Source organism: Erpetoichthys calabaricus, chromosome 3 (assembly GCF_900747795.2).
Source record: "Erpetoichthys calabaricus chromosome 3, fErpCal1.3, whole genome shotgun sequence".
NCBI lineage: Eukaryota > Metazoa > Chordata > Cladistia > Polypteriformes > Polypteridae > Erpetoichthys > Erpetoichthys calabaricus.
This window is the reverse complement of record NC_041396.2, coordinates 217,410,875-217,433,417: the sequence shown is the minus strand read 5'-3', so window position 1 is coordinate 217,433,417 and position 22,543 is coordinate 217,410,875. Positions and strand designations below refer to the sequence as shown.

General features: G+C 37.8%; 1 protein-coding gene across 1 annotated transcript in view; it reads right to left on the bottom strand.

The window, feature by feature from the left end:
* man1a1 (mannosidase, alpha, class 1A, member 1) overlaps positions 1-21,052 on the bottom strand; it is a 495,681-nt gene extending 474,629 nt beyond the window's left edge. Inside the window, exon 1 of the mRNA XM_051925338.1 lies at positions 20,297-21,052. Within this exon, the coding sequence (XP_051781298.1) occupies positions 20,297-20,812 (516 nt within the window). The 5' untranslated portion in view covers positions 20,813-21,052. The remainder of the gene's footprint in view (positions 1-20,296) is intronic.
* Positions 21,053-22,543: the final 1,491 nt, after the last annotated feature.

The following is a 22,543-nucleotide window of genomic DNA, read 5'->3' as shown; positions in this document are numbered from 1 at the left end:
GGATTAAAATACACACCATGAGCTCGGACCATGATCATGCTGGGAAAGAACCTGTCGTATACTTCAGTAGGGTAAGGTAACTTACTGTATAACTTATGCTCCACCTTTGCTGGTGGCATGCCTAGCTACTAAAGTCAGCTTATCCTCTGAAGACATCATGTATTCTTTAAAAAGAAATTCTAAATATTTAATTTAATAACACATAATATACCACAGCATAGCTCAAAGTAGACACACATTAGGATTTACAAAGACCTAGAAGAAAAGTACAGTTAACTCCAGAGGTGTACAAAGAAAAATTAGCCTGAAGCAGAAAGCAGACATGAAGTAGCAAAATGCTTTGGAGAATTTTACTAGCTTACTGACGACTCCAAATTACCAAATTTATAAATGACAGATATAAATGCAATTGAGAACAATTTAATAAAAAAGACAAAGAAGGATCTTGCACAAAAGTCTAAGAAGTTCAAATAGAAATAGATGATTAAGTTTTTTTTATCAAATTAGGCACTGACCATTGCAAATTACAAATTTTTGAAAGTTCGTTCCAATGGAATTCAGAAAAATCTAAATCAGTGACAAGCTAATTGTATTAAATGTATGCATAATGTGCTCACTGAGAATTTTGCTGTGGACAACTCCATAACCTTTCATGGTTTTACTTTACAGATAAAAAGAAGTATATTATTATGCAAATAAGCTAAAATAAACCAGACCAGAAAAATTAAAAAACAAACTAATTACTAACTATGCAAACTTGCCTATCAGGTGACAAAACACCACTTAACATTATGAACTTTATATGTTCAAACTTCAAATTAGCAAAATTAAATGAAATATTTTAAATGATATGGATTACTGCTAATTTGGTGCTGTTGATGGGAACTGAATTGCTTCCTTTTTTTCCACCCACATAGAAGACACACACATTTCTCTGCCAAATGTGTGTTACATAAGGATTAAAATTTCTGTTTTATCAATCATCTTCCTATAGTGTGCATTTACTTCCTCAGGTTTATTACAAATATACAAGACAATAAGTTTAAGTGTCTTACTCAGATCCAACAAGAAAAAGAAGGGGGAAGATCATGTGCATCCTTGTTGTTTAAAATCCAATGCTTAAGACACAGAGTACAATAAAGGTAAACCTGGTAAGCCAAAATAAAAAATGTTGGACTTTAGTAATCTCTGTTTTACTGATGTTACTTTAATCAGATTATTTTTGGTATTTTTTTCCCTTAAAAGCAGAACATGGTGCCAGCCATACAGATTTTTTTTCCCCAAAGAAATTCACCTTGATGGTTATGTTTAAAGATACAGTAATCCCTCGCTACTTCGCGGTTCACTTTTCGCGGATTCACGACTTCGCGGGTTTTTAAATACAAGTGATTGCCCGCCTATCGCGGAAGTTATGTTCCAGACCCATCAGCAACAGGAGAAAATCCGCGATATAGAAAGACCATATAAATAAACATTTTTATAGTTTAAGCCTTAAAATACCCATCCCACATGCTTTAAACACATGTAAACTTATAAAACACACTTTGTTAACACATATGATATGTGGATGTCGGGCTAAGGATATGAGTAACATCTCACTATTATAAAACATTTTAACTTCACGCAAGACAAGACAGTGAGACAGGAAAATTGGTGATGTACAGGCTTTTAAATTATTGACAGGCAGAGCGACAAGCAGCACAAAGCCAGCACAAAGTCCACTTCTCCTTAGCGTTCATTCAGCTCCCCACCCCCTTGACAATGCAAACTGCGCCTCCGGGGAGGGGGGTTTGAGCGAACGTGAGTTCAGCCCTCACACACGCACACACACACGCCTCCTTCTTCCGAACGCGCAGAGCGACAAGCAGGCATTTTGGCAGAAGCAGCACAAAGTCCATTTCTGGTCAGCGTGAGTTCAGCTGCCCCCCTTCACAAAGCGAGTGCAGACACATTGACGTCTGATCGCTGCGTGCAGTGTGCAGTGTTGGTCTGCGGTGTTTAAGAATGTAGAAAGTGTTTAAGAGCATAGGAAGTGTTTATAAGAGTGTGGGAAAGGTTAACAAGAGAGTGAGAAAGGTTTATAAGAGTGTGGGAAGGGTTTATAAAGCCTAAAAATATGTATAAATAATAAAATAAATATAGGTCGCTACTTTGCGGATTTTCACCTATCGCGGGGGGCTCTGGAACGTAACCCCCGCGATAGGTGAGGGATTACTGTATTGCAGTGTTTCAATATATGCTTATTAATATAGTGAATCTATAATTAATATTTGGTTCATATATCTGAAAATTTAATTTTTACCTTCTACTAATTCTGTTACCATTTGTAAATTATTTTCACATCTGATTACTTTAATTCAAGAATTAGATGAGGATTCCTTCAAGCTACTTAACTTATCTTCCCTTTCTTATTCAGTGCCATCATCATCTGCAGAAACCGGAACTAACTCAGTGTACATTTCAACAGAGCCTTTAGAAAGAATTTCACTGCACTCTGTAAAAGTGAAATAAATAATCCTATAAACCTAAAACCCATAATGGACTTGCTACAAAGACATTTAACTGGAACTTTCAAATCAATTTAACGAACTGTCACAATGTACAACCCAAAAACCTCCTATCCCCAGACCTACCTTGTTCCACTTTATCATTAACAGCTGCCTGCTTAAAATGTATGTGGGTGTACTGTTCCTCATACTCCTCCTCTTTACTGTCAGGGTCAGCAAACAAGACAGGAATTAGCTGCATACAAAATATCATTATCACAAGCCATGCTTGTGATCACTCTGTCTAGCATACCAAGACATTTCAGTCTTGTCAATCAAGCTAACTGCATGCTTTGGACTGTGGAATGAAAACACTGTTCTCAGAAGAAATCCAAATAAGCACATTTAAAGCAGCATTTCAGTGTTGTTTATTATTTCGCTAATATTTTAAGCAGAAATACCTTTTTTATTGACCCTTCACGTGAAAGCTTAAGCTTCCAGTTCTAGCAAATTCATTTAGACAAAATGTGTTATTTTTATGTGTTATTTCTATGTACTTTTTACAATTCCCTTTAACAGTAACCTGCACAACTGACTGGGACAGCAGCACAAACCTTTAAAGCCAAAAAAGAATATCAAATAGGAAATATTATTAAAAATATTTTGCATTGTGCAAAAATGTAAGTATTTTACTCTAAAAATGAAAGACCTTTATTCACTGCACAATTCTCTTCTTCATAACAACATAAAAACACTCACATTTCACCTGTTTAAATGGAAAATTACAACAGGTGAAACCATTACCCAACTTCACCTTTTTCTTTTCATTCGGACTTTTTCTAGGAAAACCTAATTTTCCAACAAGCCTACAATATCTGCCGTCTTTGCTGCTAACATAACAATAACATTACTAGTCTAAAAATCCATATGGGTCAGGCAATAATTGATATAAGTATATTTACTTGAAAATCTATAATAAATAAATCCAATGCATTAATTACAAAGCAAACCGTGCATGCATAACAGACTTCCCTTCCCAATCATTTGGTAAACATTTTGTTCAGTTAACCAACAGAAGCCTGTACTATGTGCAGTGAAAATTTTAAAAACAATACACAAACAATGCACACAAAGTACAAGAAATTCTAGAGCTCTGAATTATGTAACACGGAATGAAAAATACAACAGTCCTGGATACTGATACACCAGTTCATTACAGAGCACATGGTCACGAGCACAGTCACACTTAATGAAGGCTGGCAACTTTAGAGTTAAAAATTAACCTACTGAATCACAATGTGATGTCATTTACAATCTAGACAGAGAGAGAGGTAGGGAATACAGTACGAGATGGATCTTCACTAAAAGACAATATATTTTCCTAGAAAAAGTATGTTTAGAACCTGTTTGCTACAAGACTTGGCTTTTCTCCTCAACAGCACCTATACTATACATCATCAGCCACAACATTACAACCACAGACAGGCAAAGTGAATACAATTGATTATCCCATTACAATGGCACTTGTGAAGGGGTGGAATATATTAGGCAGCATGTGAACAGTCAGTTAGTTCTTGAAGGGGATGTGTTGGAAGTAGAAAAAAAATGAGCAAGTGCAAAGATCACAGTGACTTTGACAAGGGTCAGATTGTAATGGTTGGAAGACTAAGAGCATCTCCAAAACAGCAGATCTTGTGGGGTGTTCCTGGTAAAGCAGTGGTTAGTACCTACCAAAAGTTGTCCATGAAAGGGAAACCAGTGAACCGGCAACAGGGTCATCAAAGCCCAAGGCTCACTGATGTACCTGGGGAGTAAAGGCTAGTAGGTCTATTCTGATCTCACAGAAGAGTTACTGTAGGACAAATTACTACTTTTTTTGTAAAAGTAAGTTTCATTTACACATTACAAAATTCAATCCACAACAATTGCTGAAAAACTTAATGCTGGCCATAAGAGAAAGGTGTCAGAACACCCAATGCATTACAGCTTGCGGGATATGGGCCTGTATAGCTGCAGACCTGTCACAGTGCCAATGCTGACTCCTGTCCACTGCCAAAAGCACCTGCAATGGGTATGTGAGTATCAGGACTAGATCATGGAGCTATGAAAGGTGGCTTGGTCTGATGTAATGCTGGGTGGTATACCGGTTCATACCGAAAACCATTTATTTTTGTTATGATATGGATTTTTCTTAGACCGCAACACCGGTTTAAATTGCCTAAACAACATTCGGAACGTGGCACTGTGGGAAACTGTTTAAGGGGGACCTTTTTCACTGCTACACCGCTAGACACATGCAACGGAGTACATGCGTTAGTGGAGGTGTTACACGGGGACTCTTTTTCACTGCTACACCACTAAACAGGCGTGCAACAGAGTACATGCGGTAGTGGAGGTATTGCATGAAAATGGACAGAGAACACTCCGATACTGAAGCAGACGATAAAGTTGAACATGATGACACAGAAGAACTTTTGCCTGAAAAAAGGAGTCACGTTTGTTGTCTGGAGATACTTTGGATTTAAAAGGTCGGATGTGGACCATTATGTTCAAATGTGTGAATACTGTTTCTATACTACTGGATAATACTGTAAGCCAAGTTGTACTTGTTTTATTTTTTTCAATACTGTGTAATGTACCTGGGTACTGTGTAATAGTGTGATGACATGTTGACTTTATTCTCGACATTTCCACTTTAATCTCGACGCTTATGATGAGAATAAAGTCGACATGTTGACTTTATTCTAGCCAATTGTCAAGATTAAAGTCGACATGTTGACTTTATTCTCGTAATTTGTTATTAAAGTAGAGCACCACAAACTAAACTTCATCTTAAAATGAATATTTAATTTACTAGATTTTCTCAAACCCCGTCATAAGTTATGTAGCACATTAAATGCTTTGTGTTAAGTGTAAGGGCACGGTGGCATGGAGGTTGCACTGCTGCCTCGCAGCAATGGGGTCCCAGATGTTCCTTGCTTTGAATTTGCATGTTTTTCTGGTGGGTTTACTCGGCGTGCTTCAGTTTCCTTTCAAAGTCATGTAGGATGTGGGGTTTTGTTATGCTATATTGACCCTGCTAGTGTATGTATTGCTCATATTCACCCTGCAATGTGCTGGCACCACGTTCAGGATTTGCTCCTGCCTCACACACAATTCATACTGAGATGGGCGCAACCCTAAATGGATGGCATAATTAAACATGTATAATGAAATTTTTTTTAAAGTTCTGAACACTGCGTGGTCTAAGTTTATAACTACGTTTACTTTCACAAAGACGTTTATCATGTGGTGATTGGTTATGTGGAGAAAGAAAAAGGAAAGATAGGAACTGCGGGTTTGGTACATCAGACAGAGACAGCACTAAAGAAAGCCCACTCAGAAGAACATGTATTGAACTCTGTGTTCGTGTCTCCGACCACCAGATTACAAATCCAATATTTACATTATATTTAAGTTAAACCTGTGTGATACCCATTCATACATCCAGTCTTTTGGAGCCTCGTCACACCTGCCATAAAGTTCTCTACACTGAACGTACACCTGGGGATCCCTTACTGCGAGGGAGCAGCACTACCGTGCATGTTTAATACCTCCTTTAATGCATTTCATCATGAAAATTTATCTTTGCATTCTACATTTTCAGAGAGCAGGAATATCATGAAGTGAATGTATTCTGTGTGGCAATCACTGCCGGCACCTCCTCTTAGTGCAGAGGAAGTCAGTTTAAGAAGCGCATACAGCGATTAACAACTGGGTCGGGGAACACTTAACACAAAGAATTTAATGTGCTGCATTAACTTATGACAGGGTTTGAGAAAATCTGGTAAATTAAATATTTATTTTAGGATGAAGTTTAGTTTACGACATTCTACTTTAATGACAAAATAAACTATGAGAATAAAGTGAAAAGGTCGACTTTATTCTTGACATACAGTAATCCCTTGCTATATCGCACTTCGACTTTCACGGCTTCACTCTATCGCGGATTTTATATGTAAGCATATTTAAACATATATCGCAGATTTTTTGCTGGTTTGCGGATTTCTGCGGACAATGGGTCTTTTAATTTCTGGTACATGCTTCCTCAGTTGGTTTGCCCAGTTGATTTCATACAAGGGACGCTATTAGCAGATGGCTGAGAAGCTACCCAACCAGAGCGCGTATTACGTATTAAATAAAACTCCTCAAATATATTGTGAGCACGGGGGCTGTTCGCACCCCTAGAGGATACGGCTGCTCCTCAAAAAACGCTGAAAGATTACCTTCACATTGCTCCCTTCCTTGCTGGGCTTACAAGTGGCTGCTTTGTCAAGCGACATGCTTCCGGCACGGTGCTTCGCATACTTAAAAGATCAAACAGCACGTATTGATTTTTGATTGTTTGCTTTTCTCTGTCTCTCTCACTCTCTCTGACATTCTCTGCTCCTGACGGAGGGGGTGTGAGCAGAGGGGCTGTTCGCACACTGGCCTAGAGGATACGGACGCTACTCTAAAAAATGCTGAAAGACTACCTTCACATTGCTGCCTTCCTTGCAGCTGCTTTGTCCAGTGGTGCTTCGCATACTTAAAAGCCAAACAGCCCTATTGATTTTTAATTGTTTGCTTTTTTCTCTCTCTCTGACATTCTCTGCTCCTGATGCACACTCCTTTGAAGAGGAAGATATGTTTGCATTCTTTTAATTGTGAGACGGAACTGTCATCTCTGTCTTGTCATGGAGCTTAGTTTAAACTTTTGAAAAAGAGACAAATGTTTGTTTGCAGTGCTTGAATAAAGTTCCTGTCTCTCTACAACCTCCTGTGTTTCTGTGCAAATCTGTGACCCAAGCATGACAATATAAAAATAACCATATAAACATATGGTTTCTATTTCACGGATTTTCACCTTTCACGGGGGGCTCTCAAACGCAACCCTCGCGATCGAGGAGGGATTACTGTATAGTTTTTTTTTCTTCACTGTGTCCGTATTTTTTTTCTTCACCGTGGCCCTAATATGCTTCCATAGGGCTATACCACAAATAGCATTATAAATGCAAGTTGCAGTTTTATTATTTATGTATATAGCTTAGCTTGAAGCAAGGTCCATATTAATGCAGTTTGCCTTAATGATGGTTCAGATGGTAAAGATGTCATCACCAAGTTGCACTTGTTTTATTTTATTTTAATTTGGTGAATACTGTGTAATGCACTTGGGCTTTGAAGTCTTGGAAGTAATAGTATCATTACTGGAAGTTGCACTATTATTTATTTTATTGTTATTATTTATTAGTTTAAATATTATGCAGTTTAAAAAGTCACTTTAACGTGTCAGTGGACAGAGATTGTTAACATTAACAAAGTGTAGTTGGTTTACAAAAAATATTTACTACTTATTCCTTTTCTAAGACATGTTCACTGCAATACAACTTTTGACAAGCACCTATGGATATTTTACTAAGTCTAAATGCTTCTTTGGATGATTGAAAATATGTTGTCAAAATTTTAGTTTAAGTTGTTTGCAAACTTTGTTCAATAAAAAGGCTCTGTATGTTTTGACTGCATCTGTCATGCAATGTGATTCCTTATCTTCATTAGTGCCATCCCCTTGAAAACTCTCTCTTCATGGAACCGTAACAACAGACAACTTCTTCACGTCACTTTCGCTGGCTAATAGACTGCTGCACCGCAATACAACTCTGCTTGGCACCATGAATAAAGTGCGACGGGAACTTCCACCTGCAGCTAAAGTCAGTTCAGTACACGAACAATTCTCCACGCTGGTGTTTAGATCTCCCAGTGCCATGCTGACAGTGTATGTGCCCAAAAAGATGAAGTCTGTCTGCATTCTCAGCACAATGCACCATGATGTGGAGATTGGGCAAGATAAAAAAAAAAAAAAACAAACACGGTCACAGACTACAACCACATGAAGGTATGCTAATGAAAAAAATATTAGTGTGACGAAGTATTCTGGTGCTCTTCTGGTGATAAAATGATTTCTTCAAAATGTCACATATATTTGTCTTTCTTTTTTCCCCAGCGTGGCGTTGACATCATGGACCAGAAGGCGCGTGCTTGTTCAGTGCGCACAGGAACACGCAGGTGGCCGGTTGCTGTGTTGTACAACATCCTTGACCTAGCAGCGATGAACGCACACGTATTGTATAAGGCATGCACGGAGTCCGCTGAGAAAAGAAGAGTGTTCATGGCTCACCTTGCAGAGGAACTTCGTCGTCGCTTCTTACAGGAAAAGGCGATGGAAAAAGAAAAGATGATACAGCGTCAACAAACTTCCGTTCTAAGACCTCAGCTTCCCCCATGGAAGAAAGTACAGTGTCAGGTGCTCATTCACTGTAATAGGAACCATAGCACAGAGAGGTGTGTACACTGCAACAAGTACACATGTTGTAAATGTAGGAATGGCGGACCTTGGGTGTGTGGGAACTGTTAATATTTGAATGTGATGATTTTATATAGCACGGATCGGAAATCAGCAGTTCTTAACATTGCACCACGCAAGCTGTTGTATCAACCACCAACTGTAACTTGCTTTCTTTATTCTTCGGTTATAGTCTTGAATAAAAGTGCACTTTTATTTATGTGAAACCAGCTGTGTCAGATGGGGTTGTATGGATTGATTCTGAATGTGACTGCGAGAATGAAAAGTGAATTAAAAAAAAAAAAAAAAAAAAAGCTAACCTTTACCAGTATCATAAGTTACACCGCCTGTTACAGACTGAAATCAAATTTATATTGTTATTCTAAAATTGTAAGAATAAGAGCAGTTAATTTCTCGAAGTAGAGCCGTGCGGAATCGAACTCGCCACCCTCTGAGTCCCAGTCAGGTGCTGATACCATTACGCCACCGCGGCGGCTGCAGTAAGAAAGTCAATGTGGCATGCTAACGCGGTTTTTTTTTTTTTTTTTTTTTTTTGAATGAAGGCGCACGTGTTCTTTTATTTGTACCTTTTGTGAAAGTGTTTCTTTGATATATGGACTTCAGGCTTCATACGTTATATAGTTTATGCCTACATTTTGTCATTTACTATTAGAATATGAAAAACGTTTCTGTTTTAAAAATGTGTTTGCACAGCCAACTATAGAAATGGAACACACATGAAATGCGTGTATTCCAAATAACGCTAGAATTATTTCCACTGTAAAACTCCACTTCAATCCCAGGTAATCAAATCAAGGCAAGGCTTGAGCTAGGAGAGAAGTTCATTCTAAGTCGGTGGGGGGATGGAATAGCTGGCTGCTAGTAGCTTTATCAGCACATTTAGATGACAAAGGACTCTGGCGGAGAGGTGCAAACGGATTTAAGACGCGATTTAAGGTGGGACGGATTTACGAGTTTTTTCGTAGGCTCTGGTAATTCTAGTGTTAAAGTTCACATTTTCAAAACCAGTGCTGGGGTGGTTTCAGGGGGAGTTTAAGTAATGGAGAGATGCTTGTGGAATACGAATAATTAGCTGCTCTTCCCATTTACCTTAGAAATTGTCTACACTGGGAGGTGGTGCACTGGCATTTTAGCTAGGGAGGCAGTACTTTGTTTTCTCACAGATAGCTGCAGTATTTGGTATTAATATTATTAGTTGTGAGTGCAAGCTTATAGACTAGTGTTGCAGATGACTGGGGGGGGGCGACCCGGCCGGGACGCCTTGGAGGACCGGAGGAGGACTTACGCCTCCCTCAGGCCATGTGAGAGCAATCACCCTGGTGCCTTTGGTGGCCACAGGTACAGGGCTTTGAAGCTCAACCCAGTAGGGACCCGTGGTCACCGCCAGGGGGCGCCCCAATGCCCTGGAGACCCTGGACCTCAGCACTTCCGCCACACCAGGAAGTGCTGGGGGGGAAAGAGGAGCAGGGACACCCGGAGTGCTTCCGGGGATGCAGCCGGCACTTCCGCCACACTGGGGCGTGTCGGTGGGAGATTGCCAGAACACACTTGGAGCACATCCGGGTGCTTATAAAAGGGGCCGCCTCCCTTGACAGAAAGGCTGGAATCGGGTGGAAGACGGATGAGGTCTTGGATGAGAGTCAGGAAGCGGCCTGAAGAGTGAGGCATAGTGTGGTTTGGCCTGGACTTTGGGGAAGTCAGTGGGTTGTGTGGCACTTGAACTTGTAAATATTTGTGTAAATAAATGTGTGGTAGTGACTTTAACATGTCTTCCCGTCTGTGTCCGGGGCTTGTTTCACACAAGCTAATTATATCTTATGGTAAAATGTTGTTCTGTAAGGCAGGGAACTGTTTCTCTAAATGTTTTGTTGTAGCCTGGTTCAAAATAATTGATTAACTGTAGAAAGCCATTGTTGTCAAACATTATTGACTGGCAACACGTCTTGTTTGATCCTAGTAAAAACCCTCTATGTGATTTTTCTCTCGTTTCTGACCATGGATTTTTTATTTACCCCCCTTGATGCAAAAATGGTAGGTAGTGCAGTGTTATCTCTCAAGAGGCATTTTTATTTTGTATGCGACAGTACATTTTGAAAGTATTTCTTTTGTGTTTCAGCACAGTTTTACCCAGTTAAATACAAATTTTGTAGTGTTTTCGCTTAAAAAGCTTCCCATGTGAGCAATGCTTTGTACTCTCTATTTTCGATGAAAGCATCCTATTTGTAGATTGAAAACAATCTGACTTGTAAGTTTAAAAACTACTGCAGTGTAAATGAAAAATATGTCTTAAAGTAAGGCTGTAGTAGGTGTTACAGAGCAGCAAGGTAACTCAATTTCCCACAAGAAATTTAAGTTAAATGTGTAATCTGTAAGATAATTTGATTTAAAATTCTTACTACAAGTTATCCATCCATCCATCCATTTTCCAACCCGCTGAATCCGAACACAGGGTCACGGGGGTCTGCTGGAGCCAAACCCAGCCAACACGGGGCTCAAGGCAGGAACCAATCCCGGGCAGGGTGCCAACCCACCGCAGTACTACAAGTTAATTGAACAATAGTTTGTTGTTAACATCTGTAATTGTAATATTCTAATCTTATAAGTAAATTTTAGAGAAGATTGCATTTTGAGTTTAATTTTTTTTTGCAGTACTTTTAATGATATGGCCTCTATGATAAAATAGACTTTCTTCCAGGGCTGGGTCTCACTTTGACCCAATACTGTTGGGTAGGTTTCAGTCTACAGTCTTCAGCTGGGTAGGTTTCAGATATACTGGAAAAATGGCTTTGGAAAATTACTTAATGTAAACTAATTTTTGTGTCTGGTGCTGGTTCTGCTAATTCTTTGTAAAGCTGTAAAGCATGCGTTAGGATTAAATTAAGTATGCATAGTTGACAAGGTGATAGATATGTGGCATATGTGCATAATGCCTTGTACTAAACAGGAAAAAAGGCATTTTTGCTTTATTACTTAAAGAGGAGCATGCTGGCTGAGTTGTATGACCAACAAGTACTACAAATATATCAAGAACATAAACAAATGTACCACAAGGGCTTCAGAACCTGTAATTCATTGCTCCCTAAACTACATATCTAGACTACTCCTTGAATTTACAGGATTTAATAGCCTCTTAATGCAGTGTCTCATTTTAAACCTTAGGCATGTATTTTAATACTATATGATTTTTTTATGGAAGAAAACACACCACCACATGCTTGTGTTGTGTTCTTGTATAAATAACATAATTCTTTCAGGTTTGCTTTTACATACTTTTTATGTGTAGTCTGTATTTTACTCTTTTAATCATTTTGCATTTGCAAATCTAATTAGAAAAATATTTAAATTTGAGTGGAGATTTAGGTTCTCTTATCTTGGAAATTTTCAGAGTATTGATTTTGTTACCTGTGTTTTTTTAATAGATGTTACATGATTAACTGCAGCCAAGACATCTCTGCCGAGTTGGTAACCATTCTTCTCAAAGTCTGTATATCATAGAATACTTTTTTTTAGCTTAATTCTATTTTTAAAATGGGTGCAGCACTGGGGGAAAAAAATTGAACACTTACTGTATATATACAGTACATAAGTATTCAGCATTTCTGATTGTATACTTTTACATATTATAATAAGTCAATCTGTTTTTAATGCCTATAAGGAAGTAGCAATTTTTAACTGATGATTAAGTTATGACATGACGCTTTCACCATTTATAAGTGTACCTGTTGTTATGAATGTGAATTTTCTTTCTGTAAACAACCTCCTTAGTTGCACTCACAGCAGACAAATACTTGATAAACTGGACAGAGGTGATTAACAAAACTTGGAAGTCACCAATATCTGAACCAAGAAGGAGCTGGTAACATTAGGTCGCCAACTTTATATAATATTATTATAGATCGACATATATATAGACCAAGAGTGTGAGCACATAGTATGTAATTTACAAAAGGTTTTAAGACAACAGTGAAGGTATATATTGACAAAAAATATGCAGACCCCACAACTGATTACCTCCTTGATTTTGCAACATTGGCTGATCCATAGTTGAAGACTCTGTATATCAGCCCATCTAAGAGTAAGGCTATTGAAATGAGAGCAGCCACTGAAATGCTGTAGGGAGGGCAAGGTACATCCACTTCATCATGTGCAGTTAGAGGTGATGAGACAGAAACGAAGGAAACTGCTAATGCAGCTCTAGCTGCTGTACCTACATTGAAAAAGCAACAGAAGACACTTGGCAGTTTCTTCAAGAAGGTACTGCCAGCCCACCAGCTTAGGACTCTGATATAGAGGAAATTTAGAAAGAACTTGATAACTACCTACTAGTGACAGCAACAGTCAGTGAAATTGACCTCCTGTAGTGTTGGAAGATGCATGATAGGAGCTTTCCAAGGGCAAGATATGCTTTCAAAGTGGTACTTGTGCATTCCTGCAACAGGCTTACCCTCTGAAAGAGTATTTAGCACAGGAGGCAATATTGTAACCTGTGATCGAGCAGCTTTGAAATCTGCATCAGTAGACAGGCTTGTCTTTGTTGTCCAGAATTTGTAGGAAAATGCCTGTTTAAACTATGTACTACTGGTGGGCAGTATGACCAAAATTCTATATCATGGTATTTTTCAAAATTATATTGGTTTCATGTTATTCAATGGTATTTTTTTCCCATGCCTGAGTGAATGTTAACCACATTTTCCACTGCAATTACTGCAGTAGACTGGCTAAGAATAACCTATTCCACTGTCATGAGCATTGTACAAAAAAACATTTTAATGTACACACAAGTATTAATACAGGTTGGCCCCATAAAGTGATAGTTTAAGGGGGTGACACTAATGAAGAGAAGGAATCACACTGCATGACAGTTGCAGTCAAAATACAGAACCTTTTAATTAAACAAATTTTGCAAACAACTTCAACTATAATTTTGACAAAATATTTTCAACCATCCAAAGAGGCATTTAGACTTAGTAAAATATCCAGAGGTGCTTGTCAAAAGTTGTATTGCACTGAACATGTCTTAGAAAAGGAATAGTAAATATTTTTTGTAAACCAGCTACACTTTTTGTTAATGTTAACAATCTCTGTCCACTGACACGTTAAAGTGACTTTTTAAACAACATTACCATAATTAAACTGCATAATATTTAAATTAATAGATAATTACAATAAAATAAATAGTATTATTACTGGAAGTTGCACTATTACTTCAAGGCTTCAAGCCCAGATACATTACACAGTATTCACCAAATAAAAATAAAACAAGTGCAACTTGGTGATGACAACTTTACCAGCTGAACTATCATTAAGGCAAATTGCATTAATATGGACCTTGCTTCAAGCCAGGCCAGCAGGAATGCACTGTGGATTGGCTACCTGGCTGTCTTTGTGAGACGCAATATGGGTTGTACCTCCTGTCATCGTGTCTGTCCTCCCAACCGAACATTGCCATAGGTGCATCAGCTACATGAATGTGTTCAGCGCCATGATCAGCTGATGCCGGTACCTCACTTTCGTTTTCAATCTACATCTCCAGATCACTTGCATTAAAATCGGAGACTGACAAATCAAAGTCCGATTCAGCGATAATACGAGAAAAATTTTGCTTTGAACATTCACTTTGCTCTCTCTCCACATGTCATTTTAGAAGCTGTTTACTCTTCGTTACTCACGCACGCGCAGGGAATCAAGGCCAAATCAACAAAGCTAACTTTTCTTCTAGTAAAAGCATATCAAAAAAGCTCTGTAACATCAAGATCTCTATCGATCTCTACCTAGACTAAGGCATCTCACAACGTGGGAGTTTCTGGCAACGTATCGTACTGCATTGCTCGGCCCATAGAAACGTTCACTTGCCGCGCCAACTTGAAAATTTTTATTTTACACAATTTTATATAAATTATCGTATCGCTTTTGACATCGTAACTTCGAAAAATCTAAGATGAACCATTGTAAGTAGGGGATTACCTGTACTGATTGACAATAGAGATAACAGAAAACTGATTATACACATATTCATTGTACATTTCTTATTCTATGGTATTTTTTTTTACTACCATTACTTAAAATAGTTTATTATTTTAATAACTATTACATACCTATGGCTGTGTGAAGCTTATGTCCAAAGCACTGGTACTCCAAAGCATGTTTGCGGCTAAGGTGGTGCAGCAAATTGCTCATGTTGCCACCTCTGGCGACCACTTTAGCTCAACAGCATTTGCAGTAAATAGTTGTTTGGTCCACATCCGACCTTTTAAAACCAAAGTGCCTCCAGACAACAGACACGGATCCTTTTTTCGGCAAAAGTTCTTCTGTGTCATCATGTCTGCTATAGCTTAAGTTTCTGAATGTTCTCTGTCCATTTACACCATTCAGTACCTCCACTAACACATATACTCTACTTGCATGTGTGTTTAGCGGTGTAGCAGTGAAAAAGGTCGCCCCCTTAAACAGTTTCCCGCTGTACCACGTTCCGAACGTTGTTTAGGCTATTTAAACCGGTGTTGCAGTATAAGAAAAATCCATATCATAACAAAAATAAAAAACGGTTTTCGGTATGAGTCGGTATACCTCCCAGCACTACACTTAAGGCACATAGTAAGTCTTTCCTTTTTCCAGAAAAATGACTGCTACATAAATGAACTGACTTGTATTCTTTTTTTACTTTTAAAATGTCATCAAGACAATTTAATTGAGACTTGGAATAACCAAATGTGAAGTTCTTACATATGTTATAACTCATTTATCTTCCACATAATGAAAGCAATACAGGACTACCTGACAAAATAATGCCATATGGCATGTCAATTTAGTATACATCAAAATTCTCCAAGAATGGCATTTCTGATTTGGAGTACAGCAGACATGTCACATCTTACTAATTCACACAGAATTATTTAACATAACAAATTTTAATTTTATTAATTTATTTTTGGAAAAACAAATGGGGTAAGTTACAAGCAAAGTGCTTAATTCTTTAAATGAACACCACTATCAACAGCAATACAAAGACAAAAATTAGATTATGAGACCTATTCACAACTTAATTAGAATATTCCCAATTTAATTTTGGGATAAAATATACATCTCTTGCATTAATCCTTAAAGAAATCAACTAACATGCAGTTGTGCAGGTTACCATGCTATAATAAGTGTGCTTTAACATTTATTGAGCAACTCCAAATTGACTTTAAAAAGTATGGCTGCTGGAAAGAATGTACTATGCAATGGACTGACACATCCTCCAGGGTCTGCTCCTATCTTATATCCAAATCTGCCAAGACCATTTTCCCTTTGTTACCGTGTATTGGACAATTGATTCTGGGGACAGATTTAACATATTTTTATTTGGTGCCACATATATGTTGTTAAATTACATCATAAGTTCAAGATTAAGCATGTTTGTCCTTCGCATGACACATTCTGAACACACATTTACACACAGGTGCTTCCAAATAAGCATGCCGGCAAAAACAAGCAGATAGGTTTGCAAAACAGGACTGCTATTTTAATCAGAATACAAGTACTTAAGACCTATTTCAAGGTGAAAAATTACAAAAGCTACAGCACTATGTTATTAAAGATGTAAGATCACAAATATTATCTGTATGTTCCATCACAGCATCTTGCTGTGGGTAAGTACTTCTGAGAGTATAGTAACACAGTCTGTTCCAAATCTGCTTTATAACATACAATTTGATTTTTAAGTAATCAACAGAGGTTGGGACACCTGTGCAAATCAGCTGTTTCACCTTGCAAGGCTTAATTTACATTAACTGCTGCAGAACATCTATAGGTTGTAACCTACATTCCATGAAGAAGCCCCATTTGTAATATTCTAAAATTTCCTTTTTTTCAGGTTACTGCTTACCTTTTCACGATTTTAGGTAATTCATTGCATTTCAACCAATTAAATCTTAAGAGAAACTGGTAAAATGGAGGAGTTCTAAAACTTTTGGCTGGTAGTGTAAGTATATCCCCTCTACATAGACTAAATATAAACAAATTCAGTTAACTTTAGAATTTTATGGTTCAAAAGTGCAAGCCCTATGGAAAATGTTATGGATTCACTTACACTCTTTTTTTACAAGACTCTAAAACCATGTTTAAAGCACTGCCAGGTGGTTCTTACTAAATAAAACTACAAACCAAACTACGTAAGTTTGGAGATAAGCCTACGTCATTTTCAAAGGTACTGCAGACTCCTATGAAACACAGTAACTACGCATTTCCAAAAGCTAACATGCTAAGCTTCCCACTTAAAATTAAAAATCCAATATCTTACATATGTGGCATACAACAAGATGTATTGCACGTATAAAAACTGACAAAAATAGAACACAAGCAATTCTGGTTTAATATGAGTCAGAACAATTGCAAATCTCTTCAGTGATGTTGTGACTAACAAAGCAAAACCCAGAATAGCTCCAGTATTATTTACATAAATACATTACACTTTTACTTAGTCACAAAAACAACATTTCATATCAAGTAAAAATGTCCAACTGGAAGCAGTTTAATTGAAGCTTACGTTTAAAGCATACATTTGGTGTCAGTCCTAAAAACTCATTTAAAATTACTTCTTTTCAACTGCTACTTTTTCTTTATGCTTCACAAATTATTTTTAATCATTTATCAAGCTGATGGGTTTGTTAATTTTCTTGACAGTCACAAATGCCAGAAGTGTGACCCTGACTAAAAAAGTCTTTACAGCTAACAGATAAACAAATGGACATGGCTTTAAATCAGGGCTAGGATGACTATTACTGTTCAAATTAAAGCATGATGTGATAACAAAGATCTTACATTTGCTATTTTTTAATTAGTCTATTCCTCCGAATAGGAGTAAAATGTATTTTTCCCATACTTAGTGCTTACTTAATATAAATACATACTCCATACTGTCTGAAACATACAGTATGTATAAAAACAGTCATTTAAAAAGAATGGTAACAGGTTTTTATTCAACTCTTAAGCTAATATTAACAACTTGTTTACTGACAGCTCAAAGATACTTCCTGGATATAAAGCTCAAAGACAGAATCTTGACATAATCTGTAATATAGAGAGATGATGAAGGAAATTGTACCAGGTTACTATAAAACAATATAATATCACCATGCCACTCTTACAAAAAGCTAAAAGCTCCTTGAAGATTTTGTAGTGGAAACTCCGATCTTTCCCACTAGCTGCAACTTGCAGTGTGGTCAATGCACAACTGGGTTACTATTCTACAAATATGTGGCAGATGGATCCTAATGGATAAAAAATTTCTGAAGGGAAAAAAATGTACCAAATTATAATAAAACAGATGTTTTCAGCATGTTAACGATAAAAAATATTGTTCAAAATGGAATGTTTCAACTTCAAGAGAAGATAAATATAAATGGATGTATAGAAAACTGGTAAGACCATCACAAAATGTCAAAAAAAGTATTCAATGATCGATAGTAACCTTTAAAGAAATATAATGTTACATAAAAGTCAGGATGAATAAAGTATAAAATTGACAAAACAGGCCATATTATATCCTCATAGAAACTAAAATATTGGATGGTATTGAAAAAATGGTGCATATGATTTTGTAGCAACAAGAATCTGAAACTCTTGCCGCAGGTATTTTCTTGCTTCTTCATTTTAAAGGCTGAACACTTAAATGATCTTTCTTAATGTTTAAAGCTGTCTGCTTTGCTCTAAAGTTAGTTTTGTCAATTAAAACAGTTTATCCATTCTTTTTTGTGCAAGATCTTGCTTTTTATCGTACAGGCAAAGGCAAATGTACATGAAATGTGTCTTTAATTTTCTTTGGTTGGAACTATTGCCTAGCACAGCTCTAACAAATGCGTTTAGGTTGATGGATGACTTTACATTGCTCGCGTGTGTGCCCTGCATTGGATTGGCATTCTATCTAAAGCTGATTCCTACCTTGCACTTGTTACCAGAATATGTTTCTGCAAGAGTGAAGTCGTTTCTAACCTTGTGAACCGGTGTTAAACTCAAGTGGGTAAAAAGATGTGTGCCTATCAACCTGGGTTGTGCTGGGTTTGAAAAGCAATTATCCAGAACAACTTTCAGTATCTATGCATTACATGTGTAGAAAGAAGCAATCACCTACCAATTGTATGTCATACACATTCAACTCTTATAAATATGGACATTCACCTTATTAATTTAAACTTTGAACAACTACAGGCTGTTTCTCAGGGTTTATGTGTGATCTAAAATATATATGAATTGTCTATTTTGTTGTCTTGTTACACTAAAATGCATTCTTGAATATTCTGTAAACTGTCTGGTAATTGAGCAACCTGAAAAGTCACTATAGATTATAATGTATGGAGATAACAGAATGCAACCTAATTCGCTAGATGGATGGTGTTTGACACTGAAAGGCTGGAAACTGATGATGCGACCACCTGCATCCCATGCTTTAAATTTTAAAGGACAGCGGAAAATGTCAAGTGATGGCTCGCTACATAATTACACTCATTAAAAAAAAATAACAATAGCCATTAGAAAAAAAAATAATTTAACCATATCAAAAGGTGCAGTAGTTCACTCTGCAGTTTTCCAGTCACGTTTCATAAAATGAACTGTGGCTAAAATAAAACCAGAGGTGCCTTAACTCCCGATGTTCTTAATGTGTTTTTGGGCTGATCGCTTGTGTTAAGAAGCCCCACGACACAGTTGCAGTTCCCATGGTGCCTGTAGGCTGCATGCGCCGCCGCTGCTATGCCTTGCGCTTGTAACTAAAACAAATGGCTCTGGGAGGGCTGCACTCAAAGGGGCTCTGAGCTATCCCCTACCCGATAACTACATTTGTAGCACTGTACAAAAGAGCGTTTCGATGGCTACGTATAATAAATAATAGGTCTTGCTTTTCAAGCCATCAAGCCGGTCCTACTAGTTCCCCAGCATGACACTCTCACCTCAGTTCTTACAAAATCATCACGCGGCAGCGCTGGGCATAGGTCGAGTTAGCAAAACGTCTCGTCATAGCTCCTCAATGCTTAACTTTTTGAGGAATGACAGGACCGCCTAACTAAAAGTTGTCATAAAATATACAAAAGAGAGCGAAGGTGAGCGGATAGTCGAGTGCGCCCTTGTCATACGGGTACTGCAGGGTCGCCTCTCGGGCTCACTAAGCGACACGCTCCTAAACCGGAGCGGCGGGCACAACAGCAGCTTCAGAATTCAGCCCGCCGTACAAGGAGCTCCGCGTCACGGTATAATTTCTCTAATAACAAAATAAAGTAGCTCCTTTACTGTCACGTTTTTGTCATCTGACAGCTTTATACCATCCCCTCCCCCAGTCCACGACCATAATGACTCCTGACCCACAGGCGCGCACTCCGTCCTCCACCACAGGTGAGCACTGCTCACAGGTGATGTCTCCTTCAGATGCCCAGAAAGATGACGCATATGATCAGCTTACCTCTTTAACTTTGTCTCTTTTCTGCCTGGTTTCCGGGTCGGCTGGCTCCCGCCCCACAACCCCAGGTGGTCGCTTGAAGTCGAGGTATGGCAAAGCGGCATTGCCCCCATTCGTTTTGAAGACCATATTCTCCTGGGCAACTTTATCTTTCTCGCTCAGTATATCCTGCTTGATCTCGTCGGGTTTCTTCTGCAGTGTATCCTTGGCTTCATTCAGTGCCTTCTCATGATCTTTTCGAATCTTTGCTAACTTTCTCTCCACACTGTCCGCCCCGAAAATATTGGCATCGCGATCCGTACCTGTCTTGCTTGTGTCCGTCTCTACGCCGGAGTTGAAAAATACACCGCTTAGTAACTTGGATGAATCCGGCAAGAAAAAAATTGCCCCAAAGCAAAGAGTAATAAAAGCGCTGAAAACTAAAAGCAAAACAAATTTCTCGGTGAGTCGGAAAGCACTAGGACTTGACGACTTCCTACTTGGCGTAATCGTAAAAGGCAACAGTGCCACGGCTGGCATTTTTTTATTGTAGTCTAAAATTTCACAGTATATCCAAAAAGGATAACTCGACTCAAAATTAGTAGTTTAAAGAAGTATTAAAACTTGTCAGATTACGTTGCCCCTCAAAGGTACTGTCTCGTCAGTGACTTGTCTTGCCTTCAGAAACAAGACCCTTTCTGCAAACTTACGATACTGAAACGCGCCCTGTTGTTTCAACTGCCCATGCTGGAACACATCTGCAATAAGACAACCTCCCACGTCTCTAGCACAGCGGAAGGAATGGCAAACCCATGCTGATCGACAGAGACATGCAACCAATGGTAGAGGTTACCTTGCTTCGCACAGAAAGCAACTGACAATTGAGGAGGCGTGGCCACGCACCGGGGGCGCTCATTTGAGCTCTCTCTCTCTCGCGCGCGCGCCCCCTCTCTCTCTCGGATAGATGCTTAAAGAGTAGTTTGAATATTAAGTATGATTTTCTGCTAAAAATGAAAACTACGCTTTGCATGTATAATATTTAAATAGGCTGACGCTCTTCGGTTATTATTTCTTTGGTTTTTTTTTTCTCAGATTACGCTAGTTTTAACATTACGTGGCCATCTTTAAATATTAATTTCTGAGCTCCCCAGCACCATACACACACTTCTGATAATTCTGAGATTGTTTGACTTTGGTTATAATGCAGTGCTGAAAAAAACAATTTGAGAAACTGATGTTCTCTGTTTCTGTTGTTTCTTAAGTTATAGAGGATTTTTAAACCTTGTAAATGTTAGCTTAAATATTTTTTTTTCATTTCTAATTCAATTATAATTCTTTTTTTGTGCTTTTTTCCCTCTCAATAATTTGGAATCATTATTGTAATTTTTAATGTACTTGTAAAATAGGACTTATGCACTCTCAGTTTTACCTTTCTCACAATAATACAAATTTAAATTTGTTTTGTATTTCTAACTCTCTCTCTCTCTGTCATGTGCGCCCATGTTATTCATTCTTTTATAAACTATCTTCTAAGGTACATGCATTTAATAACTTATTTTTTTACATGACTTTTGTTCATTTAGTCTTTAGTTATTTTTAGGATCCTATTATTTCTGCAGTAGTTTTAATGTTCCTGCGTGTAGCCCAGCCTAGTCTCTGTTTGATTAACAATTTGAACATTAAGAGTAATATTTCAGTGAAACAATCTAGCTTTTTAAAATACTATTTGCTCTGTGGTATCTCAATTACAGTTTCTCCTGTCATCTTTACAAGAAAGCTGCCAGGAAACACATCAGTTGCTCTTCCTGTCATACACAATCAGCAGAAGACCAGCCTAAAGATCTATAATACAGCAGGACATAAGCCTCCACTTGCCTAGTCTCATGTCTGTCGCTGTTATGAATGGCGTTAGCATTGTATGACAAAGAATAGTTCAAAAGCCAGTGAGGTAAATGGATTGGAGAGTTATGGGTGTGTGAGAAACAATATAATTAGAAAGTAAATACAACTTTCTGTTATTTATGTGGCAGTAAACTAAAAATGGCTCAAATGAAATATACAGTGACTTTAAAAAATGTTTAGCACTTTGACTTTTTCATATCTGTTCTTCTTTACAACAAGGAATCTTCATGTTTAACACATGGATTTTTTTTTGCCATTGACCAATGTAAAATATATTGTTTAATATCACAGTAAAAAATTTATACAGCCATCTAAGAAAACTAAAAAAACAAAATGACTGATTCCATTATTATTTACCACTGCTAAGCT